A 25,404-nucleotide genomic window follows, 5' to 3' on the forward strand; every position below is an offset into this window, starting at 1 on the left:
ACACACGCACACGCACGCCCACCAGGTACGTGTGTGTGCCCAAGTGAGAGTGTTTGGTGAACATTAGTGGATCCCAGAGAAAACATTTGCTCACTTATGATCGCTCATTAGTGCACACGCGCGCACACACGCACCGTCGGCCGTCGTCACGTGTCGCCGTCGTCCTCCACCTCGCGTGCACGCGTGGTCGAGGCGGCCCTCGCGTCCATGGAGACGCCCGGTTGCCGCGGGAGACGAGCTGTTGTTTACGACCTCGCGGAGTCGGCGGCAACGACGGGGGAGGTGAGGGGGGGTCGCGGCAGGTGTCGGCCAATCGCAGATGGACGTTTATCACTCGGCTGGAAAACGGCGAGCGCAAAGAGGCGGTTTGGGGCGGGAGGGTGAAACGCGGTCGGACGGGCGAGGGGGGTGACGAACGCTGCGCAGGTTCGGAATTCATTTTTAGGATGAATTTGCCCGGCGAAGCTTACGTTGCTGTCATGCGTGGGAAGAAACAGGAAGTCAACCGCCCATAGCAGGTCGCCCGCAAGAATCACACGGGACATCGTGATTTCTTAGGAATGGCATCATTTAAATTTGTGGACTCAAATTGTAGAAATGGGGCTGCTGTTGTTCTTTTGTCCCCTTTTTTGTGGAAGAGTTTGTGACCGAGCCTCGCTGTGAAATTTGAGGTTTGTAAACCATTGCAATGACTAACAGATCCCTGTAGATGGCGGCCTTGCCTCGCTTTGGATTTGAGATCAGCACAGCTTTTGAGTCGAAGATATAGACTAGGGGCTGAACTTCGGCTTGTCGCGTCAATTATGTCGGCACATTGGCATAATCGATGCCATTCGTGGAATTTCTGTAGCGGAACCTCAGTCGGGTCGTGGGTGACACAGAGCCTATCCCGGCTGACTTTGGGCGAGGGGGTGAGGTAGACCTAGGACCGGTCGCTGGCCCATCACGTGGCGCATATAGACTAGTCTTGACACAATCCGGGCTTTTGGGACAGATCAGAGAGTAAAAAAAAAAAAAAAAAAAGATCACTGATCCAATCACAAGATGGATCATAAACAAGCATTCACATCTTCGGTCAATTCCGAGCAAAAGCGTCATCTTTTTAATTGCTCGCAACACTGACGAAGCGATCAGGTTAAGGTTGCGCATGCTAACCTCTCAGGCTCTTTTTTGTGCCGCTCATTTGACTTGTTAATTCACACGCGCGCTGAACAGCTCAATGCTCTGCCTTGTCCCTCCAACGCGAGCGCACGCGGCGCATCCTAGAATGCAGAAATGCGCCCCGCTTGCTCGTAACAACTTGGCGCACTGATGAACACGCGCACGCACACACGCGCACACGCATGAGAGCTGTGTTGATCACAGATGAAGTGGTTTCAATCTTCTTGTGAAAAGAATAAGCACTCATCTGAAGACCCTCATGTGCACCTGCAGCGATTCAGGATGGGCGATCAGGAAGGAGAGAGGGAGTGGGTGGAAGAAAAGCTCAAGTGCTCCCAAGGCTTTTTGATCTCTGTTCATCTTTTTTTTTCGCAAATCAAATCAATATTGTCCATTGAAATGAATTGAATTCATCTATTGAAGTCACTCAAAGCGAAACACCACACACACTGGATGAACTGTTGAGTGAGTGACGTGCGGCTTTCCTTGCCGACGTCCGTTTGACTGAAAATGTCAGTCATTTGTTGACGGGAAAAAAGTAACAAAATGGCATCTCGGACCTTCTGGAGAAAGTTGAAGACGGCCGACTTAAGTGCTGGGGCGCGGCCATTAAATCTGTTGAACTCGGCGCGCACGGTAGCATGAAAAAAAAAAAAGAGAATAGTGCCTTTCTAAATCGAGAACACAAAGAGCAATTTCTCTCTTTTGCTGTTTGTTTTATTCAAAGTGTCACTCCGTCTCTCAGAGTGCACTCGCTCACTCGCTTGATCACAGGCGGCGGGCGCCATCAAATATTGAGGAGCCAAATGGGCCGAGTTTCACGCTAGTGGGGTCTTGCAGGGGAGTCTAGAAGCGGGGGGGGGTGAGGGGGGGGCTCCACCACATCCTAATGACCGCCCAATTCAATGCCTCCAATTCTGTCCCAATGCTCAAAAGTTGTTTGATTGTGTTCGCTAACCACAGCAGGAACGCTAGCTGCTAAGCTAACATTCTCCGAACTGCGGCTAGCTCGCTAACCGCTAAGCTCCATTCTTCCACGGTGCACAATCACTCCTCAAAATTGCCCGACCTCACCTCAATGGCAGCAAATAAGACGCACATCAAATGAGTCCCACAAAAGCGGACGAGAAGAAGCCATGCTAACTGCTAAGCTAATCTGGAATGTAGACGTCGCGGCGGTGAAAGACACAGGTCCAAAACTGAAAATGAAGCGACGCTAATACATAAAGTACATCAGCCAGAAGAAGGCCAAATGAAGTGTACGTTAACATTTTATATCATTATGATTTTTGCTGTTTTATTCTTTTCAATGAACGTAGTTTCGCCAGTTGACGATGTACTTTTTGACCAATTTAGCAAGACTGCCATTATACTTTGTGATTCTATTTTGATATCTGCCATGAAAGCTTTCAAAGTGTATTTTTCATGGAACGGTGCACCGAGAAGGAAAGTTACGCACGTAAATACGCCGCTGTGAATCCTGAATGATGAAACAGAACCGTCCTGAGTTTTCATCACTTACATTTGGGTCAAACAGTGAACGGGAAGACATACTCAATCTTTAAAAAATTACATTTTATCCAAAAATGGTTTACTACAGAAAATTCACTAACCTGTGAATTAATCATTAATCATCCACCTGTTCATGTCGGCGACGCTATTCATACATTTAGAAAAGTTCATGATGATCGCTATTATGACTTGACTTGGGTCAAGATCAACAAAATGTGCGGACGTGAAAAAACAACAGTCGCGAAGGATCACGTAAGAGAAACGTAAGCGGATTGTGAGCACACGCGCGCACGCTCACGCACGTGCACAGGTTGTGATGATGCAAGTGTCTTTGAGCCAGTCTGTCAATCAATCCCGCGCTAATTCCCAAGGTTCCTCGGTCGCCATTAGCGACGGGGGTCGATGCTCGGTAACCGTGGACACAGCGGAAAGACATCGATCTCGGCAAGTGCGTGTGCGCGCGCGCGCGTCTGTGTGTGCGTGTATGATAGTCGTGATGGAGAACGGTATCGTGGCTTTCCCGTTCTATCGATCGCCTTCCGCTTGCATCCAAGTCAAGCGTCCAGTGGGCATTGCTCGCCACGACGTTTGGCGCCGCAACTTTTGAAGTAGGACCACCCACGGCGCCGCGTTTTGTCGTCCATGTTCAGTCCTCAATTTTCGGGCAACGTGGTTGTGTGTCTGACCACGCAAGTCCCCCGTTGTGTGTTCTTTATAGCCTGCGGACAACTGTACTGTGTTGTGTTGTGCGTGTGTGTGTGTGTGTGTGTGTGTGTGTGTAATGAGCATTCCTCCAAGGCCTTCATCCGTGGTTAGGGCAAAATCAACACACACACACACACACACACGGTCACAGAAAAATATGCATGCATTCCTTCAGACACACACCCCCACTCACGCACGCGCGCACACACACGAGGTCATCTCTCTCACTCTGGTGGTTGTTGTGTATAGAAGTCAGTTCCAGGTCAGCGCACTGAGCCCGGGATCTTAGTCCGTACAAAAGAGTGTGTGCGCGTGCACTGTGCGTGTGAGTGTGTGCATGCATGCGTGTGCGCTTTGTCTCGCCGCCTATCGTCGGACGTGTCCTCGGGGCATCTGAAACACTCCAACAAAACGACTTCAAGGCAACGTGGGCGACAATGGCAGCCGGCGTCGGCACCCCGGTGACGCCACCTGGAGGCGACATGAGGATGCGCATATTGACTGCTATGTTTGTGTGCGTGTGCGTCAGGCCTGACAGCAGCCGCCATGGCCGAGCTCCAGAAGCTGCACAAGATGAAGATGATGATGAGTCTGCAGAACGGAAACGAGTCGGACAACGACGACATGCACTCCAACGCGGGTAACACATGCACGCGCTCTCTCTCTCTCTCTCTCTCTCTCTCTCTCTCTCTCTCTCTCTCTCTCTCTCTCTCTCTCCCTCTCGCTCGCTCTCTCTCTCTCTCTCTCACTCTCTCTCGCTCGCTCTCTCGCTCTCTCAGTTGGACTTGCTGACAGATATTGCAAACGGTCGTATGCCCCCCCCCCAAAAAAAATGCTTCGATGTGTCTGTTTTAATCGAGCAGCAACACATGGACAGACACTCTATGCAATCGTCACAGGAATTTAAATATTGTTTATCATCTGCAAAGAACGGCTACAATTACTGAGCTCGTCTCGATGTCGTGGAAATCTTTCTGTCTGTATTATACACAGCACGTGTCTTTTGAAATGAAGCAAAAACAGTTTCATTTTTATTTATTCTACTGAATTGTGTCGTTATTCTGTTTTTTAAAGCACAATACTATCGAGTGTTTTTTTCAATGTGTTGAATTGAAACGGACATGTCAAGCGTGCGTGCGTGCGTTTACGCTTGACGTGCATTCAACAAAGAGTCCATTATATCTCGGTGTGAATTATTGAAAGAAGGCAAAACAAAAAGCAGAAAGGGAAAGGAACGGCGAGCCATTTCCTTCAAATGGCCGGTTGGTCCATTTTGTCCTCTTGTTGTTGTTTTTTTTTTATTGTAAAATGTAAAAATCCTGCTCGGAGTGGCGCTTCTTGCGGGACAAGACATTTGCATGTGGCCGCCACCATGGAAAGAGAGGGAACATCTGCCCATCTGTTTATACTTCTTGTCTTCCTGGTGTAAGCGCAGAGGGGATGAGGCCCAGCTGTCACAAACACACACACACACACACACACACACACGCATACGCACGCACTCGCACGCACGCACGCACACGTCAGTGGACGTGCACGGCGGAGGGAATTCAGTGGGCAATAATAGAGAGAGACGGCTGCTAATTCAAACTAATGGAGGGAGATGAAGATGGATGAGGGAGGGAAGAAAAGGCAAGTGGAGGGAGTGAGGTGGCGACCGGGCGAGCGAGCGAGCGAGCGAGGCATCATTACACAGACAAGACACAAAGAGAGAGAGAGAGAGAGAATTGGCCAGAACAAGTTTTGCAGGAAGTTGTTGTGCTTCATGCCTTCTTCCTTTGTGCTCAGGAGGAAGTGAGAGCTCCTGGGACAAGGAGCGACTGAGCAGCCCCCCGGCCGGAGCCCAAAGTGGCGGACCCGGAGGAGGAGGCGGGGCCATCCCGGCGGGAGGAGGAGGAGGGCGGGGCCCGGCTTTGGGGGCTGTCAATCAACAGCAACTTCAACAACAGCAGCAGCAGCTGCTCGCCAACAGTGAGAAAGCGCACGCTCCTTTAGTTGCGCCGTTTTACTTTTGCGGCAGTTGCGCACATGCACGGCCGCAAGTCGGCTGCACTGGCTCCCTCAGTGTGTGTGCGCGTCAGAGTATATCACCACGATTTTGATGCGTGTGTGTGTGTGTGCGTCTCAAGTTTGATTGTGTGTCATGAGTTTGATACTATGTGTGAGAGTGTATATGAGTTTAATGTTTTGTCATCAATTTGATGTTGGTGTGTGTGTTTGTGTGTTCTCGCCATGATGATTTCCAAGCGTGTACATCATGAGCAAAAGTGTGTGTGAATGAATTCTGAAGAGTTTGATAAGAGTGTGTGCATCATATCATTATGAGCTTGATATCTGCGTATATTTTGAGTTTGTGTGCGAGTGTGTGAGGATAATGATGAGGATGCTGTGTTGTTTTTCTCATACCTCAGATGTATGTGTGTGTGTGTCATGATGAATTTTACGTGTAAGCATGTTTGTACGTGTCCTGAGTTTGTGTGTGTGTTTGTGTGTTTCTTGTTGATGAATTTGTGTGCGTGTATCATGAGTGTGTGTTCTAAAAAGTTTAGTGTGTGCGCATGAGAGAAAGCGAGTGAGCGTGCGGGGTGTGTGTGTGTGTGTGTGTAAAAGGGCTGGCAATATTAGTTAATGTACGCCATTTAATCTGTTGCCATCTCCTGTATTAACACTCTGCCTGGATTAATCATCAGACACTCAAGTAAATGACTCAATTCATCAACATCACACACCCCCACGCACGCACACGCACACCGGCAGCCATTTCTTCTTATTGCGAGTCATGTGTTTGACACACACGCACACGGCGGGAGGTGACAAACACTCACATTGATTATTGTATCTGTCGAGTCGTCAGGACAACAGCAATCAGCATTATTGTTTCACGTTGACCACACGCGCACTCCCAGCTGACGTTTTCACGCACACGCCGGACGAGGGCGAAGGGAGGGGGGGGGTCAGGGTGAAAGGGGGCGGCGTCTCGGGGTCGGACGTTTTGGGAGGCTTTGAAAGCAAACCAAACATTTCACCTCGGTGTCAACTTTCATTTTGAACCACCCGTTTGACAAGTTCAACGACGGGTCAGCGCCGCTTCAACACGCGTTGAGATATTTCCTTTTCTGAAGCGATGTGTGTGGCACGACGTTAGCTTGCGTGACACTCGTGCGTGTCGTTTTTGCGTTCCAGGATTGGAGCTGCCCTTCATGATGATGCCCCACCCGTTGCTGCCCATGGGCTTGCCGCCCGCCTCCGTCGCCATGGCGATGTCGCAGATGAACCACCTCAGCACCATCGCCAACATGGCCGCCGCCGCTCAGCAGATCCACGGGCACCGGGCGCCCGTCATCAAGGTAACAACTGACTCACAAGAGTTTGGGAGTTCATTTTTTTTTCTTTTTTAATTCAGTTAAATTCAATGAGATTTTAGAGCACGTTTGTTAGTTTTTAGTGGTTTTTGTTTCTTCATTTACTTATTTTTATTATTTATTTTAGTGTTAGTTTTAGTTTTTTTTAATATATATTGAGTATTAGTCAAGTGCAAGATGTAAAAAAAAACAGGTCATTGATTATTGTGCGATAAAATAAATTCAAAGACGCACGGATGTATGATGTACATGTACGAAATTTAATTTAAAATTTTTAATTTAATTTATTTCTCCAAAAAACATTTTTAGGATCAGTTAGTTTAGTTGTTTTTCCAAAACATTTTCATTTTTTACTTATTTTGCCAAAGAAAAATGAGTTTTAGATATTTTGTTAATTTTCACGAGCCGTCTTCATTTCGGTGGTGAATTTATTTATTTGTTTGCGCGTCTTCGGCAGGAGCGGGTGTGCGACAGTCCCTCCCTGTCGCCTTCTGTTGATGAGACGAACACCCCTCTGCAGTCGCAGCCCAGTAGCTCCGCCTCCAGCTCGCCGGAAAGACTCGGTGTGTAGACTTTATTTCTCTTTTAACAGCTTTCCACACGCAAACAAACGGATCTGCAAAACATTTGTCTGAGGGGTGGAGCTAATTTGAGCCTGGGTCGTTCTGGAGAGTTTTTTTTACTTCCTTTACTTTTAAGAAAAAATAAAATGTGTTTGAAATGATATTGGGTCAGAATTTGATCAATTGCTTTTGATTTCTTTTGCTATTCATGTATGGCAGGGTCTTCGTATTAACACACACGCGCACACGCACACGCACACTAACTGTGGTTTTCCTTCTTCAGGTTTGCTGTCAGCTGATGCCGATGTTGCAACACCCATCAAGAAAATCACAAAGGACAAAGGTTAGAACACGCGCACGTGCACGCGCGCATCAATACACACACTCACCATGGCGTCAGACATACACACACACACACGCAAGCCACGACACCGACTCACACATTGGCACGCCAACACACTAGCACACTTGCTTACGCACACACACACACTCAGAGGAACTCGCTCTCACACCTGCCACACACAAACACTCACAGAAACGCACACAAACACCCACACACACCCAGACTTGCATGTCAAGATATTCTGCATATTATGCACCTTCATCCAAACTCTCAACCATTTCCTTTTGACAACTGACAAATCATCCGCACTTTCTTCATCTCCTGTATTTACACACACACGCACTCACGCACACACACACCTGCTCACAAACTGAAGTGTCAGGATGTTCCGCCGCTTCTATTGATCACCTGTCTCGGCGCCATCAATCAGACCGATGAGGATGGTTTTGTGCGTGTGTGTGTGTGCGTGCAAAGGAGCGAGCGGGAGGCTAAGTGAATGGGGCAGGGCTAAAAGGGGTCAAGAGGTGTCCCACTAAAAGCATCCGCGTTATTTTCCATCCTTGGAAACGCGACACGTTCCCTGATTCCCGACGCTTCCAAACAACGCGAAGAAGAAAAAAGATAAGCGCAAGTGGCGGAGGAGGAAAAAAGTATGGATGGGGTGGCAGATAGGAGATTAACACACACACACACACACTTGTGCTCATGTGTGCGCAGGTGTGTGTGTGTGTGGGTGTGTGTGTGTGTGTGTGTGTGTGAGCGCTGTAGAGTGCATCTTCATCAGCGTTAATTTCACAGCAGAGTTAACTCAGTTGTCAGTGTGTTAGGCATTAAGGGCTGAGCAGACACTGTGACGCACTCGCAATGGGCCCGCACACACACACACACACACACACGCACACGCACACTTAAATCAAGGGTGTCTTTAATCCCTGCCAATTAGCACCTCACGTGATTGTCTGAATACTAATGACCCGCGCGTGTGTCAAGTGTAATTGATCCGTGATGCCGCATCATTGACTTTTACACTTTAGTAAACAACGCCTCTTCAACTTCGGTGTGTGCGTGCGTGCGTGCGTGTGTGTGTGTTTTGGGGGGAAAAGTGAACTCAAGTGCCTTGAGATACAACTTAGTTCTTTTTTTTTTTATTTGACTTGCAAGCACAGACTTGGTCTGTTGAAATTGGCAAATACTGAACAATTCATCCCAGAAAAAAAGCCTCCAAGCTGTTTGTTGCTCCCAAACTCAACTCAAAGCAAAGAGAGAGTGACGCTTTGTGTATTTCAAACAGCCGCGTAGCTTCGTCTTTCAGTCCGCTAGCTCATTGCTAACGCTAAATAGCATCGACGTACGCTAAATAGCATGTATGTTGCGGTTCCAGACTGACAATATGCAGTCATAGATTCTTTATCCTCTGCGTCGCACGACTCTCATTAGTGCCGCACTGATGATCTCAGAGAGGAATTGAGGCTTGTCAATGATCAGGATATGCGTGACAAAAAGTGATGAATTCTTTTTAATGATGCCCTTGCTCTGGTTTTACCGTATTTTCCGGACTATAAGCCACGATTTATTTCCTTGATTGTGAACCATCTGGCTAATACAACGGTGCAGCTTTTCGGTGGATTTTTCTTTCACCACTAGGGGCGCTCTATAGTTCCGGAAATACGCTAAATAAAGCTCGATCTTTTTTATTTTTTATTTTCCTCCTGGGTCTGTTCTGTTTGAATGTTTTTGTACCTTTTTTTGTGCATTGAAAGTACAAAATCGTTCTGGACATGCAGTAAACAACTCATTTTTAAAAACATGGAAAACTGCGGCTTGTAGATCGTTTTTTTTCTTCTCCCCCCCCCCCCCCCCAAAAAGAGAGTTGCTACGGCTTATATACGGGTGCGCCTTATAGTCCAGAAAATACAAGTGCAATCTCAAAGCGCCACTGTGCTCCAGGTAATATGTTCTAGGCGTTGTACCATTTTTCGTGTTTTAAAATATGCTGTCAGTGTTTTACTAGGTGAAAATATATTGAAACTATCTGAGTATGTACAACTCTATTAAAAAAAAACACACAACTGTATCCCTTGTTTGTTTTGTCCATAGAAGACGAGCCCTCGCTAGGTCAAGGCCTGCCCGCCGGTTTCCCCGCCCCGTTCTTGTTCGCCGACAGCCTGTCGTCCGTGGAGACGCTTCTCACCAACATACAGGTGCCGCCACGGCACTCCTTTTCTTTTTCTTCCTCGTGGGCCCTTGAACAAAGTGTGTGTGTGTGTGTCTGTGTGTGTTTCAGGGCCTGCTGAAAGTGGCGGTGGAGAATGCCCGCGTGCAGGACAAGCAGATCCAGGCGGAGAAGAGAGAGCTGAAGATGGAGCTCTACCGCGAACGGGAGATGAGAGAGAGTCTGGAGCGGCAGCTGACCTCGGAACTGCAGAGCCGAGGTCTCGCGGGCGCGCTTGAAATTTCCCACTTTGAATTGTCTTGTCGTCAAAATGCGTTTGGCGAGCCGGCCCAAGGCGTGCTGGGAAACGTCGCCAAAGCCAAAACGTCTTTCCCCTCTGCCCGCAGCGTCCATCCAGAAGCGTCTGAAGAAGGAGAAGAAGGCCAAGCGGAAGCTGCAGGTAGCGCTCGAGTTCGAGTCCAAGCGGCGGGAGCGAGGAGGCCACGCCCTCAAACACTCGTCCTCGTCCTCGCCCGAGCCGATGCACGTCGCCGACGACAACGGCGCCGGTACGTTGTGACGCCTTCGCTGATCCTGTCAAATAGTTTTCATTTTGCCGTCCAAACTGATAAATGAAGTTCTCAAAGTCTTCTTGGTCTTAATTCACACACTTAAAAAATAAAATGCATCAAAATATTTGGATTTTACTCCGCCCCCTTCTTTGACACGCCATCGTCCGTCGTCATGAGAAGCCGATTGAAAGGAATACTTTTGCCATTTTCTGTTCGGCGCAGACGCTGCATCTGACCAGCAGGATGAAATCAACGGGAACCAGGAAGACAACGCCGCTGTGCAAGGTAAACACACGCACAGCCTAACAAACAAAACGTGTGTGCGTGTGTTTTAGTAAGTTGGGAAGTGTTGACAGGAAATAGATTTAGGAATACTGTAGGTGATTTGATATCATAACAGGATTAAGCTGTTTAAGTGTGTGTGTGTGCGTGTGTGTGTGCGTGTCTGCACGAGTGTGCGTTTGATCCACACTTGGGTGAGACGGAACTCTAATTAGCTCTCTCTCCTCTTTAGACCCCTTTAGATCCGCACTCTTCTGCCAGCCGCACACCGACATGTACACGCACGCACACACTTGCAGACCCACCTGATTTCATTAATGTTGATTGGCCCACGAGGACCCGTTTGCGGCGGTACACACACACGCCAACGCACACACACACGCATGCCCACTGCCATAAAAGCGTTTTGCACCTACAGTGATTTTGATGCGCGCGCACAAACCTCCCTCGCCTCTCACCTTCCACACTCTTAATTAACGAGTGGAGAGAAAAGTGCTGAATACAAAGAAAGATGTGGCATTGGAATCAGAAGAGATGCGGGGAGGAAGAGGAGCTTTTATGGGAAAGGTTGCAACTAAAAATGCACCGATGAAGAGGAGAAGGAGCGGAGGAAAATGAGGCAAAGGAGGGCAAGGGGGGGGGGGGGAAGAGTTGAAAAATGTGACCTTGTTGCCAGACCCGCTGACATTTACGGCATCCTGCTGATAGACTTTAAAAAGGCGGGTCAGTGCCATTTTTCACCGGGGCGACACACGCGCGTGCGTGTTTGCCTCCTGATGCCGATTACGAGACGTGACAGTCGAGAAGACTTGATCCCAATTGGTGAGAATTTTGTCATTGATCAAAATCTAGGATGAGGACGGCATAAAATGCTGCAGCTTCTTTTGGTGTACATGCCTTGACCACAAGGAGGCAGTATAGTCATGCGACGTTGCAAACGCAAACCAAAACTAGACTTCTTTTACTACTACTTGAACTAGTAACTCAGGAAAATGCTGTAATAGTAACCATTTTATAGAGAGGAAAAAGAATATATGCATGTGGGTGTTGTATTTTTCTTTCTGTCTCCATGTGTTGCTCCACCGTTGAGTTCTTTATTGTCACGAGTTGGAGCGTCACGCAGGACGCAATTTGTCGCGTCCGCACACCTTTTACGCCAGGCACAAGACGTCGGGAGAACGGGTCAGGATAAAAATAACCTGAGCGTAACAGATAGAGGACGGGAGGTGAGGAATGGGAAGTGGTGCTGCATGGAGAAAAGAGTGCGCTTGTTAAAAATAGCAAAGGGCAGCAGATGAGAGGGAAACCCGAGAAGAAAAAAGTTATTTTCCGAACGGATGTCCTGTCAGATGGAGGAAGTGGAGGAGAGAACAGGGCAGCGTTATGGCCGCCGTTATGCAGAAAATGTAACGTTGGCAGAAAACAATGACACCGCGGGGGGAAAGGAAGGTGTGTGAGGCTGCAAAGAGGAGATCTGAGATTGCGGCCATTAAGGGAGAGGAGATGGCAACAACATACGATTAACCTCGTTTTAGTGTGTGTGTAATATAAATATATATCTATATTTGTTTTTTTCAGCGGTAGTTTGAGCACGGCGTTTTGTTCTGAGATGATGTGCCAAAGATGTGCAGCTAATGTGGTACCGGTTTTGTAAAATATGCAAATTAGTTTTGGAGTATAGTTGAAGTATATAAAACTGAGTTAAAATATTGAAATGCGTAACATTTTTTGGAGATTAATCTCGAGTTAACGCTTTAACTTTGACAGCTCTAATATATAGATGCTCACATTACTCGTACTTGAGCAACTGTTTTATGATTTGTTTTGTTTTGCTTCCAAATCAGAATCTCGGGCTTTCCTGAAGACCACCATCATGTTCTAAAGTGGTGGAGCCCACCGTCGCCGCCGCCGCCACGTCCTCCTCAGGCGGGATGCAATGCCCCACGCCACTTCAGCCCCACCATGACATCATCATCAAAAAAAAAAAGAAATCAAGAAAAGCATTCGTCTTTGTGTAATGCGACTTCCTTCCCGTTCCTTTTGCTGCCGTGCGACGCATGCTGGGATGGACGGACGCACCAAAACGTGACCTCATTCCATTTCCGCTCGCGAAAGTCGAGTCCACCTCATTGGCTGGCCCACTCGGATTGGACGGGAATCTGCCATTCTGCGCTGGAAGGAGACTGTTTACAAAAAAAACTTTCCGGGAGATTTTTTTTTTTGTATTTTAAAATGGTTTTACCTTCAGCGCACCTCCTCCTCCACTTTCTTGTCTTGGACTCACTCAAGTGTTTTCTATCACCTTAAAGGACACGTTCAAAACAACAAAAACCTTTTTTTTTATTACGATGAATTGATTTTTAGAATATTCTATCCTCACCCCGAACAGGAAGTAGTCGTTTGCCGCGTGAGTTGATTAGCACTTTTCCTTTTTTTTGCTCGCTCGGCCGTTGTGCAAATCAAGTTGCTCTGCGGCTCCACTTTGTAACTTTGTCACCTGCACTTTTTTGCCAAGTGCGAACTCTTGTCTGTTCTTTGTGAATTTGAAATGTACAGAAATGGTTCATGTGTGTAGATAGAAGTGACACTTGCTTGTTTTTTTGTTTTTTTTTCTTCTTTGGCTTTCCTGTTTGTGAGCGCAAATATACACGATTCCGATGACGGGGTGACGCGCACTTGCTACTTTTTTTTTTCTTTCCCACACTCGGTGACGGACGCGCGGCCTCTCGTCAGCCGTCGGTGTCTCCTCCTTCCTCTGGCTCTTCGTCTCCATCCCTTTTTCCCAAATAGCTGATGTCACTTTTTCCATTTCCCCCTAATGGAAGCCCCGAGAGCTGAGCGATGGACGGCAGAGGACGAGCAGCGCCGCGATGAGGACGGATGGACGAGAGATGATGGAGGGAATGAGGAGGGATGAAGAGGTGACCGCGTGACGGATGTGAGTAACCATGTGGGAGAAAATGAAGGGTAGGGGGGGGGTGACAACAAATAAATGCTGAAAGGTGTCACGGTAGCCATGGTAACGCCTCAGGTTGAACGATTTTGAGAAATCTAATTGCGATAATCCCCCCTCCCAATATTGCAATTTAATATGCGATCATTTTTTTTAAACAAACAAGCAATAAATAAATCTGTATTATAACTAACATCAGATTTATTCGACATCTATTGCATGTTTTGGTCTCATAGGTTTGTCTCCTGCCAAAATAAAGACACAAGCACGATTTTAAACGTTCGCTATGACTCGATGCCACCAAACAAGTGTGGCGTAAAACACAAGTCAAAAAAATCATAAATCACATGACAACATTTAGGCAAGCAAATTTTGTCGATCCTCTCAATTTTTCGTGCTGCGGGACTGAATGTGTCAACGTTAAGCGCACAACTTTTATTATTCTCCAAATTGCAGAATTTGCAATTCTACTACATTGCGAGGGAGATTTTTTATTTTTTTTGGGGGGGGGTTGTGTCTTTTGGACAATAGAGACCCTTTAAATGAACACAACTATTTGTGGATGTAAAAAAGATGAAGAAGGGAAGAGGATGAGAGAGGAAGAGGCTCCTCGCTCCATCATTAGTCTTCATTAGAGTCTTGATCAGCAAAATTAGGATGGGAATTTCCTCCCAAAACGGAGCCACGGAATACAAGGTGGGGGTGTGCGTGTGTGTGTGTGTGGGGGGGGGGGGGGGTGTGGGGGTGTGTGTGCGTGTGTCTTTTCTCCATCCACACGCTCACAATTTTGTCCCTCCTCCTCCTCACACACGAAAGCTCCCAATAACCGAACGTCGAACATTTGCCACGGTTGGCGGAGGCGGCAAAATGCGCATTGACGACAGGGTTCGTTCAAAGTTGCGAATGTTCGCAAAACGTTTGCCCAACGTTCGTCAACCGTTTGTTTTCTTACAGGTCTTAAGCCCCGGTCTCACTGTGCGGTGAACATTCGAGTGTTTGCGAAAATAGAGAATGTGGCGTTCTTGTCCGAGTTCGTCCAAGGTCAGATGTTTGTTTGTACGTTTTTTGTGACAAGGAAATTTTCTTGGCGAACGTCTGGCGAACATTTGCAACCTTCAACCAACTCTGACGTGCATTTTGCTCCCTTCGCCAACAGTCGCAAATTTTCACTCATGTCGTTTGCCCGCTTCACTTAATAGATGGCGGCGCTTTCGCAAAAAGACGAGCGCAAAATCCCCAAAAGAAACAAATGGCAAATCCCGTCAGCGATGGAACTAAAAAAATAAATAATAATAAACCCACGCTGTCAAATAAATGTCAGCGCGATGGCAGCGTGCTGTGCTGGATTGGTGTCTTGGTTGCTCCTGTCGGCCGGCGCCGCTCACTTGATGGATGGCGGGCGTTGACGCAAAACTCCAACACGACACATGTGAAGCAAGTCGCGCGTTTGCGACATACAAAGCCGATTATTTGTTTTCTTGGATGGAGAGACGACGACGACGACGACTGGAGAGGGAGGTGTGATCGCAATGCCCTCCCTTTCGCCTCGCTGTCATTTCACAGCCTAAATGTGCAAAGGTCAGCTGTTATTCACGGCAGGCCCCGAGGAGTGTGTCTATTTGTGCGCGCGTGCGTTTGTGTGTATGCAAATGTTGGCCAGTGTGAAAGCTTGCATGTCACACCTTTCTGCTCCAAATGCCATGCAGCCTCGCGATTAGCACGTTAGCGTATGCGCCAAAGAGATTCAACAGTGGCGAGCTGGTGACAAAGGCACATGCAGCGTGACGGTGACGTCGCCACGCTAGCAAATGACAAAAAATGTTTACATGAGCATCAGTAGATTTTTTAATAGTTTTATATTTGTCAATTTACACTTTTGCCTGTGAGTTTTGTGATATTGTCTATCCGTACGGTTGATGACACTATTTGTGTTCAAATATTTGGTGCTTAAAGAACAATGCTAATTGTTAGCCCAGCAATAGCGTTATCCATTATGAGTTAGCATTAAGCTAGCTAGGTCATTCTTAAACAAACAATGATGAAGTTTTAAATACAAGAGTTTTTCTCTTAGTTTTATTTTTTTAGTTAGACAGTAAACGTCAACAAACATGGATGTATGGACTGGGTATCTTGCCGGAGTGTTGATCCATGCAAGCCGTAATCTTTTTTTTGACAAATGTTGCATCGTCTCGCCGTCACTTAACATTGGTGCCAGTAAAATGACACTAAAATGGCTCAATAGTTCACTGTTGGTTGACATCTGCTATCAAATTGATCTCGTTAAACCGGAAAACTCACAGGAACAAAACTTGTCCAGCTACTTCATTTAATCCCCCTCGAGTGAGGATTAAACACAAAGAACGCGAAACATAGTAACAGAATAAATGTAATTATGTATAAAAAAATAGAAAAAAAGCTCAAGGAAGCACTCATGAAATTGACCCGACTGAATCACAAGCCGCTAGCTAGCACAACAGTTAGCGATAGCATTCAAATGCCGCATTGGTTGACAAAACAACACAGCTGATACAGAACCAACGGTACGGTCATTTTTTCCTATCTTAGCAAATGTTTGGACAAGATTCCGATGTTATTTTGGCCTGGTCAAAGTGTGTTTTGGCAGGTGCGGCGTGGACAACCGAGATGGATGGAGGTGACGCTTTCATCACGCAGGTCGCTTTCGCAAAGCGTTGGGTCACTTGCACTTTCATCAGCAAAACAAAATGGATGACGCGGCATCAAATGCTGCAGGCATTGTTTGTTGTCGTCGTTTGTCTTCATTGTACTTGCTTTAAATGGACCCTGGACTCTCTTGGAGGTGGGTGCTTTATTTTTGGAACGTGACAGCCATTCCGAGAACCATATTTGAACACATTTTGAACATGTTTTTGTCATTTTATTTGAATATTGTGAACTGCTCAAGTTGTAAACTTTTAAATTACGTTTTTCTTTTCATTTTAAGAGGTGGATTAAGTTAGCAAGTCCCCCTTGAATGCCCAGGTACCAAATGGACGGACGTTAGCTTGGCATCAATCGTGGAAATAGAATTGTGGTTCCCCCCAGCGGTGAGAAAGTGACATTACAATGTCCAAGGATCATTCCTGTTTTGCTCTGACTTCCTCTAGAGGTAAAATGCTGACATTACAACACCGCAGAATTGTCACCCAACCTCGAATTAGCGTTGTACTTTATTTATGCTAGCCAGTCTATGTTAGCATAAAAGTAGCGGACGTTCGTTAAATGGAATTTTGTGGTTTGGTAGAACATTTTAGTGTGTGTTTAATTGTACTTTATTTGATATCAGTTTTACATTACAACACCGCACAGCTGCTTCCGTTGATTAGCATATGCAAATTTATGTTAGCCAGTGTATGTTCGCATTAAATTAGCGGATATTCATTAGACCAAATTACGAGGTTTGTTAGAACATTTTAGGATGTAATTATTCAACTATAACTCCATATTGCATATTTTGCCTTATTTCAGGCGAATCCACAAGTGCTGGTGAATTGTTATATATAAAACTTTATTGAAAGACAAATACCACACCGAGCACATTTTTTCACAAAAAAACAAAAACAGAAGGAAACACACATCACCCACGCGAGCATTTTAAATAGCAGCTTGAAGAGAGCACACATCCAACATGACTTTAAAATAAAGTTTCGGGGAAATATTTCTTCATTGTAGCAAACGTTCCTGCAAGCGTTGTCCGCAAAGTCCTCAAAGCTCCGTCTTCGTCTCAGACAGCGATGCTTTCGGCTGGACTCCCTCCATCCTTTCCGCCTTCTTCACTTTCTTCTCCTTTTTCTTTTTGCTGTCACCTCCTTCGCTTTTCTTCTTCTTCTTGGTTTCTACGATGGGCGCCTGGTCTCCCTTCCTTTTAGGTGTCCACGCTTCCTTCAAGCAAGCTGAGCAAAGAACGCACAGTTGTCAGCAGCCTCAGCGGGATATGTCTTGTCCTCGTTTTGTGTGCACGTGCGCGTGCGTGTGCGTGTGTGTCACCTGCGTCCTTTCCTTTGAGCACATGCTTCTCACACAGATATGTCGTCAAGTCTTCTTCCTGGCTGCCTTTGTACCAGTCTTCAATCACGTCCTCATACTGTTCCACCAACACGTCACACTGACAACACACGCACACACATTATGCTCCCAACTTATTTTTATTGACCACCTCATGCATATATTTACCCGCTTCTTGAGATCAGACACTTCTGCTGACGTTTCGTTCCACAGCTCGTATGGAATGTCCATGACCACGTTGACGCCTTTATTGACCAGCCCGTGAAGGGTGGAGAAGGTCTCGGACATGCCCTGCATACACAAACTCTTCTAAGGTGGAGGAACTAAGCAGGCGAAGCTTTATTCCTGAGTGTGACAAACCTTGGCGAAGCGATTGCTGCCACTTCTCTCTTTGTGTAGGTTGTACTCCAGAAGCCTCTGACAAACATTTTCCACAACCTCGATGAAGCGCAAGTCGCTGTGGGCAGACAGATGATCTTAAAGCAGTGATTTGAGGCAGATTAGCGCAAAGAGGTTCTCCCCAGATGCGCAGTGCCACACACACTTACGACTTGACGTATTTGATGGGCGGAGCTCCCTTGCTGTCAATGAAGCGATAGTTGCGATCTATGACTTCCTTCGTCTTTCCCGTTTCGTCGAAGGCAGACTTCATCTCGATGCTGACAAACTTGCAGACTGAAAAGAAGTGGAATAAGAAAATGAATGACATTATTATATATGAAATGAAAATTCATAACATTAAATTCCAAAATATTGGAACGTTGTGACATTTTGTCTTGCAGAAATTTCTTTCCCGGTTGCTTTCTTTTCAATGCATGATTCAGAGCATCGCTGTTAGATATTAATGCAAGTGACAGCAATTGGTTGTCATGATTATATTATCTGCTGTTTGCAGTTAATTGAAGTGCATTGTTACAACTCGCCCGTGGTCAGTTACCTTCACAATTGTCCGGAAGATGAACCCACTCGTCTTCACCGTCGTTCTTCGCCGCCGTTCCAGCCGCAGCAACGCTGACCAAAAGCCAAAAACGAGCCGCTAAAATCATCCCGCCCGCCTTTTTTGGACTTCGGCCGATCAACACACTCGTTTTATCCTTTTGTAATTTTTATAAACCGTTTGTTTTATCCTCCTTTCGTAGGCTCATCGCAGCTGAGACCACTTCCGCTTTCGGCTCTTCAACCACCAATCAGAGAGGAAAAAGTGTCACCACCACGACCAATGAGGATGGAGCACGGACCGGAAGAGGCAGCTATCCGGATACCCACAAGTTATGGTCCTATATTATATTCACCACAGGAGGACGCCTTCTACACAGAAAATTTTAAATGCAGTCCAAGCGAACAAGCTTTGGGCCCTTGAAACAACATTGTGGTGAGTTTGCTACGGCACACACTTGTCATATCTTTTTTTCATTACTGTGGCGATAACCACACAGTCGCATTCCGATTTTTAGTCTTTTTCATCTCGTGAGCAACAAGAAAAAAATCGAAAATTTGTGATGTGTTTGCAAACTGTTCTTGTCCTTTCTATTGTCGAGGATTTTGTTCAGGCATTTGGAAAGAACACACGACACGTGCAATTGTTTGTTTCACGATGCAGATAAGGACTTGCAAATGTTGAATATTGAACTTGTTTAACATTCAGAATTGTTGGCCTGGAACAGTTTATGGGAAGAACCACGAAGAAATATTAGAACACACTACACGGGATATCGTTTGGGTTCAGAGACAGAACACACAATAGATAAATCCACATCGTAGGGCCAAATATTTATGTGATTATGCATCGATGCATCATTTTATGACAACATTTTTTACGTGAGCTGTAGCTATTATTGTTGTCCACTGCCCTCAAGTTCTACACTGTAGAATCTGTGATGTTGAATGACGTCAGTGTCTGAGAATTTGCGTGTACGTTCGGCTGTCGTTGGCTCAGGGTAGCAAGCTGGCTAACCGTTAGCCCGTCTGTCTGCTGAGTGTCTCTGCGTATCAGTTGGGACTGTTATTTTAGTCGTTGAGTGTGCTTGTAATGTCTTTTTTTTTTACAATTTAATACAACATTTGTATTGTTTTAAAATGATTGTGTGTATCTTTTACCACCGGTGGAGGGTTACAATTCTTTCTAACGAGCAGTGCTAGGCTATGTTAAATTACCTAGCAATGTTTATCGTAGATATGCTATTGCGTAAGTCAGTTCTGCTTTGTCTGCTAGACTCATTGCACTTTAATCTTCTTTTTTTTTAGAGCATGAAATGATCCCAAGTTTTGGACTCTCGTGTCCTCTCACACGTGAGTCGCAAAATCTTGCAATATCGCAAAAAAATTGTGATGCAAAATTAGATGCATATGATTTAAAGATTCTAAACCAAAGTCCGCTTTAGTTTCTTTTTGTCATGGGAGACAATGGTGACTGTTCTCCTGCCGCGTTTTTAAGAGGCGCTTCTGCCGACTGCCAAAAGGACAGCCAGCTCCTGGTGACGTACACACGCACACACACGCACGCACGCACACACACACACACGCTGGCAGATGAGTGTGTGTCTCATAGCACAAGTTGACACTGAGTTGGTGGAGGGGAGCTCGATGCGGCGAGTGCGCGAGAGAAAAGATGAGAGCTGGTTCCTATTCAGCAGCGCGGCCCACACAAGAGCTTTGTGTGAAAAACCCTCACGTCTCTCTCAGCAATACGAGCATCACACTCACGTGCGATAGACGCAGAAAAACGAGCTTTCAACAGTCGCACAATGTGAGGTTAACGTTGCTCGTACAATGTGCGAAAAAAAATTGTTTTTTTTCGGGGCAGGCGGAGTGAAGCTTGTGCATTTGCCAGCCACGCTATGGTACATTTGGTACCGCACCGCACAGAGAGACAGATTAAAAAAATGTTGTTGTGCTTGAATGAATTTTTTTTTTTTGCTCAATACACCTGTCAGGTTCGCCAATTTGACATATAGTGTTCGTGAGCTAAAAGGAGAGACAAACAGCTCTTTTGGAGACGGAAAGGTTAACCAAAGTTTATTTGACAACTTTATCTCCCCTCCCGTTCCTCGATGCTTTTCACACATTCCCTTTTATAACATCGGGGAATCAGATTACACTCAAGGGTGGTACAGTTCGTCTTCTCAAAAGCTGGTTTGGTCCGGTTCATCATTGGTGTGTCGTCGTGGGTCGCAGCTGACTTTGACGTCAGCATCTCTTATCAGGACCTAGCACGATGTTGCTTGCTTCAGACTCACTTCTGAAGAAGTGCCACCGCCCTTCTTTTCAACATGATATGTGCACCATGTATTGAAATAAAGTTGCGTCATGGCAAATGTATAATAACCTCCAAATATTATTCTAACATTCCCCCCTGTTTATTCTACATTTGCCCCAAATATTATCATCAATGGAATTTCCAAAGATTTAATTCCATCAAATCATTAGCTTGATAGCAAATGTAAACCCCTCTATTTTTCTTTGTTTAACTTTAATGTATTTGAGCGTTTTGGATTAACGAATAGGATCTCCCAGGTAAATTCAGTCGTCGTCATCAACTTGGTCATCACTGTCTCCTCCATCACCAGCACTTCTGTAATTAATCAAAGGATATATTTCCTGTCGTTTGGAATTTGTTGGAGCGAGAGCTGTTGAGATAAGTCGGAAAAGCAAAACGCGAATGCAGGGAATACAACAACATCCATACAGTACAAGGATTGAGGTGAACATTGTTATAGAAATCATTACAGAAAATACCATATTTTTATATTTACCAAACGTTTTGTTCCACCACTCATCCCATGCAGAGGTAGTCACACCTGAGTGTTCCTTCAGCTTATGCTTCAGGGTGCGCAAGCCTGCAATGGCTCTTGTGAGGGACCCTTCCGGAGAAGTGTTGTTAGGAATGAAAGTACAACCATTGATCCCCAATCACGGCGCAAACCCCTCCTCTCTCTGCCAACAGCATGTCCACCGCGATGCGGTTTTGAAATGCCATGAGTGATGTTGCTGCCAATTGTTCTTTTGGACCAATTTTACGTCACCCCAGATGGAAGGACGACGTAGGACCAATTGTTCTTTAATAGCTATAAATCCTTCTTCAATGAAGTTCCCCAATCTTTGCACGTTATAGTGTATGTAATTTATTCGATCCACATTCTTATTCGGTGTAATCCAAAGAAGAATGGACTCGAACCCCGCTGCGATTTGATTTACCAATTTATACTCATCTGGTACGCCCCTTGGTTGGCCAATTGCATCCAAATAAGTCATATCACCATCCCTCCAGGAAGCACTTCGTCTTTTCCTGGCGTAATAATAGGGGTATTCGTCGGCTTCAACTGCCCTTTGAATATCCCTTGCTGTGGATGGAAAAATAGACACTGGTAAGAGAAGTGACACCAATGCACAAGTTCCAACTGCGTCCTTTAATGAATCAAATAATTTAGTACCCCGCACCACCACCACACATCGCTGCGTGGCAGTAGTGTACCTGCTTGGAGTACAGTTGTCTTACACCACTTGTGTTCCTGTGAGATTAACACAAGTAAAGTTAGCCACTGCCACATCGGTAGAAAAGATAGGCTTATCTTTCGTTGCCTTAATCGCAGCGTACACATCATTCCAAGCAATGCAGTCCGCATTAGGTGTTAATTTCATCATTACTTCTAAAAGGCATGTTGATGGAAGAGCTGTTGGAATTACTCATAGTAATGGTCTCGGACACATGCATGAAACACAGCTTTTAGTGCAACCAAAACTACACAACACAAAATCTCAATTTTTTATCCACGCGAAAATCATGTCAACCGAGAGACCCCTAATAGGGTAGGGTTGAGATGACTTTTTACAATGCACAAGGTGTATGTTGCTTGGGGAAACTGTCCTCGTTTTGGGCTTATGTTTCCCTGACAATTGTGTCGAGCACAGATCATACAGGCTCTTCAAAAAATCTTTTGAGAAAAAATTAAAACCCATATGTTGTATAAAATTGGTTTGGTTTGTCTTACCATACCATCCCTCCTGTTTGACATGTGTGTCAACATGTGTCAATATTGCGAAAAATATTTTTTGGAAGAATTGTTTTTTTTTTTTTTTGTTTTTTTTTTCCTCTGAACTGACATATATGCCATTAGTCAAAGTAGCTCCTTTTTCTAGCCATAGATTTTCTCTTGCATAAGACTTTGTTGTTGTATGTCTGCAATGATGTTGCCTCGCAGAACGTTATCTATCAGCGCACACACAGCCACACCTATGAATGGCTTGGTAGCTGCTTCTCCACCTCTTTTTTTTTTTTTTTTTTTTTTTTCTCTCTCTTCTCTTCGTTTTATTTTGTAAGTATTTTTGTGTACTAAGCTGACCAGTGAATTCATATTTTGTTATCCATGAGTTTAAATGTTTTACTTTTTCCGGACATTGGCTTTCTATAAATTTCTAGTCCTTACACGTCAATTGTTGTTTCGGATCCTTTTTGCTAGCTTTTTTACTGTTTGATTTCCCCATGTTTTCCTAAACTGTTCTCCAATCCCTGAACAGGCTGACAATTACTTTGTTTTAGGTAATTCCCAAGCTTCTGCTTCCCAGACAGTTGTCGGTTAAATTTCCTGTTCCAAAATGAGGTTGCAAGCCTCCATACACACTTATTCATTCACACTATTTTTCCCTTTTTATTTATTTATTTTTTTTTTTCCCTCGTCTTTTTTCCCCTTATTTCTCTTTTTTTCCCCTTTCAAACGCGCGTGGAGGATATACCCCTGTTATCCCCTATCAGTGTTATAGACTATCTCTGTCTCTTCACGTAACATTGACTAGTATTCTTACGGTTTTACACAGTTTTAAAGACTTACTCTGTCTAGTCCCCACAATATCCCCACGGAATTTAACTACTTACTTGCAGAGGAGTCCGCCCTCCTGTTAACGCAGAATTTAACTACGTACCCCTTCAAATGCCCACATTTATCACACTCATTCATCACATTCGGACTTCACACACTCACCCAAGATGAGCTGAACGTCTCTCTCCGCAGCCTCCCTTCAACTTTCAGCATCCAGTAGCAAAGTCGAGGACCAGGTCCAAAAAAAGAAAGAATCCTCATCTTGTCGTGGCCACGATTGTCCTCGGTCGTCGGCTTCGCTCCTGGACGCCTCCAGTATGTTGGGTTCACGGCTCTGAAGGACCAATTTTATGTCAGGTTCGCCAATTTGACATATAGTGTTCGTGAGCTAAAAGGAGAGACAAACAGCTCTTTTGGAGACGGAAAGGTTAACCAAAGTTTATTTGACAACTTTATCTCCCCTCCCGTTCCTCGATGCTTTTCACACATTCCCTTTTATAACATCGGGGAATCAGATTACACTCAAGGGTGGTACAGTTCGTCTTCTCAAAAGCTGGTTTGGTCCGGTTCATCATTGGTGTGTCGTCGTGGGTCGCAGCTGACTTTGACGTCAGCATCTCTTATCAGGACCTAGCACGATGTTGCTTGCTTCAGACTCACTTCTGAAGAAGTGCCACCGCCCTTCTTTTCAACATGATATGTGCACCATGTATTGAAATAAAGTTGCGTCATGGCAAATGTATAATAACCTCCAAATATTATTCTAACAACACCAAATGACATCATTAACTAGAATTGAGATAAACCGTTTTTGTCCCACTGCATCAGTTGACCTTTGCGGTGCTCCTTTTTTCTTGGCATGACAACTCATCAGTGCGGCACTAATATTAGTCATTCTATGCAGAAGATAAAGAATACATTTTATGACGGGGTGCTGTTTATATTATTTGTTCACGTGTTGCTGTTTTTTGTCAGTCTGTGGCTTAAAGGGGTCAGTCACTCGCAGCACAGATGCTGTTTAGCTTTAGCATTATGCTAGCAAACTGAGAGGCTAACCTGCTGTATTTCTTTGTCGTTTTTTTATTTGGGGGGGTTAACACGCAGTTAAACGAATGGAGAGATTTGCTTTTGTCACTAGGTGCTTCAAATGGGGACAAAAGCAAGCACTTTTGTAAGGATGCCTTTATTCAAGAGTCAACAACGTGCGCCAACTGCTTCTAGAAAAATAACAATCGTACATTCATTCACGTGGAAAAAGAAACCTCTGTTTTAAAGCTAGAAATCCCCTTGGAGGGTGAAGAGGGGAACCTGATATCCGTGTGTATTTGTGTTTGTGTGTGTGTGCGCGTGCGTGCGTGTACTTGAGCTATTCCGTTCGACACGTCGCTGCAAAAGGTTGAATTGTTTAAACACCTGTAGCACAACTTCTTGTACTCGCTGTACGGGTCCCCAGAGTGTGTGCGCGCGTGTGTTTGTTTGTGTGAGGGGGTGTGTGTGTGTGTGTGTGTGTCTGTGTGTGTGTTTACGGTTGGTGTGGAGGTGCTGTTTGAATGCCAAACAAATATTTCTATGTCACTACTTCGGCAGTATAATTAGTAGTACGTTACATGCACACGCACACACGCGCATACACACAATACGGTTATTAGTGCGATTTTGTCCTTGTTTTCCCTCCTGTTGGAGGAACATAAATCTTCGAGTGAAAGTCAGCGTAGTGTCATGTGTGCGCGTGTGTGAGAGAGGGAGAGGGCACACGTGTTTGTGTGAACAAAAGATAATGAAACCACTCCTTCAAGAGACACTCCAGTCTCATTGCGTGTGCGCGCGTGTGTCACTGAAGGAGATTCGTCTTGTCTTGAGAGGCAAATGAAACACGCAAGCACGCAGGCAGCCATTACTGATCTAGAACCATCAGAATGATTGAGTTTCACCAATCGAAGGAGCTTGTCCATTGATCAATACT

At 45.5% G+C, this 25,404-nt stretch overlaps 2 protein-coding genes and 1 long non-coding RNA gene across 3 annotated transcripts in view; 1 reads left to right on the forward strand and 2 right to left on the reverse strand.

The window, feature by feature from the left end:
- Positions 1-13,313, forward strand: part of LOC148339156 (dachshund homolog 2-like) — a 31,138-nt gene extending 17,825 nt beyond the window's left edge. The window contains exons 3-12 of the mRNA XM_088293875.1: positions 3,908-4,018; positions 5,167-5,349; positions 6,562-6,725; positions 7,198-7,303; positions 7,587-7,646; positions 9,744-9,847; positions 9,931-10,078; positions 10,206-10,367; positions 10,593-10,655; positions 12,497-13,313. Of these exons, the coding sequence (XP_088150001.1) occupies positions 3,908-4,018; positions 5,167-5,349; positions 6,562-6,725; positions 7,198-7,303; positions 7,587-7,646; positions 9,744-9,847; positions 9,931-10,078; positions 10,206-10,367; positions 10,593-10,655; positions 12,497-12,534 (1,139 nt within the window). The 3' untranslated portion in view covers positions 12,535-13,313. The remainder of the gene's footprint in view (positions 1-3,907; positions 4,019-5,166; positions 5,350-6,561; positions 6,726-7,197; positions 7,304-7,586; positions 7,647-9,743; positions 9,848-9,930; positions 10,079-10,205; positions 10,368-10,592; positions 10,656-12,496) is intronic.
- Positions 13,314-17,112: 3,799 nt separating this feature from the next.
- cnpy3 (canopy FGF signaling regulator 3) lies at positions 17,113-18,877 on the reverse strand. The gene is made up of 6 exons (XM_088294132.1): positions 18,566-18,877; positions 18,177-18,303; positions 17,989-18,085; positions 17,797-17,919; positions 17,611-17,728; positions 17,113-17,516 (listed from the first exon to the last, which is right to left on the reverse strand). The coding sequence occupies exons 1-6, from the start codon at positions 18,672-18,674 to the stop codon at positions 17,329-17,331; spliced, it is 762 nt and encodes a 253-aa protein (XP_088150258.1). The 5' UTR covers positions 18,675-18,877; the 3' UTR covers positions 17,113-17,328.
- A 1,738-nt stretch (positions 18,878-20,615) lies between these two features.
- Positions 20,616-24,203, reverse strand: LOC148339158 (uncharacterized). The gene is made up of 2 exons (XR_015842929.1): positions 23,604-24,203; positions 20,616-21,968 (listed from the first exon to the last, which is right to left on the reverse strand). It is a non-coding gene; the product is annotated as an uncharacterized LOC148339158 (long non-coding RNA).
- Positions 24,204-25,404: the final 1,201 nt, after the last annotated feature.

This window comes from Idiotropiscis lumnitzeri, chromosome 4 (assembly GCF_059441095.1).
Source record: "Idiotropiscis lumnitzeri isolate Australia: NSW breed Sydney's pygmy pipehorse chromosome 4, RoL_Ilum_1.0, whole genome shotgun sequence".
Taxonomy (NCBI): Eukaryota; Metazoa; Chordata; class Actinopteri; order Syngnathiformes; family Syngnathidae; genus Idiotropiscis; species Idiotropiscis lumnitzeri.

Bases quoted from the DNA above. Each gene is read 5' to 3' on its own strand.
- cnpy3 (XM_088294132.1), bottom strand. From the start codon at position 18,674: ATGATTTTAGCGGCTCGTTTTTGGCTTTTGGTCAGCGTTGCTGCGGCT. The intron at 18,086-18,176 runs GTAAGTGTGTGT...GTCTGCCCACAG, and splicing joins CCCATCAAATACGTCAAGTC to CGACTTGCGCTTCATCGAGG. The intron at 17,920-17,988 runs GTTTGTCACACT...TTGTGTATGCAG, and splicing joins GCAGCAATCGCTTCGCCAAG to GGCATGTCCGAGACCTTCTC.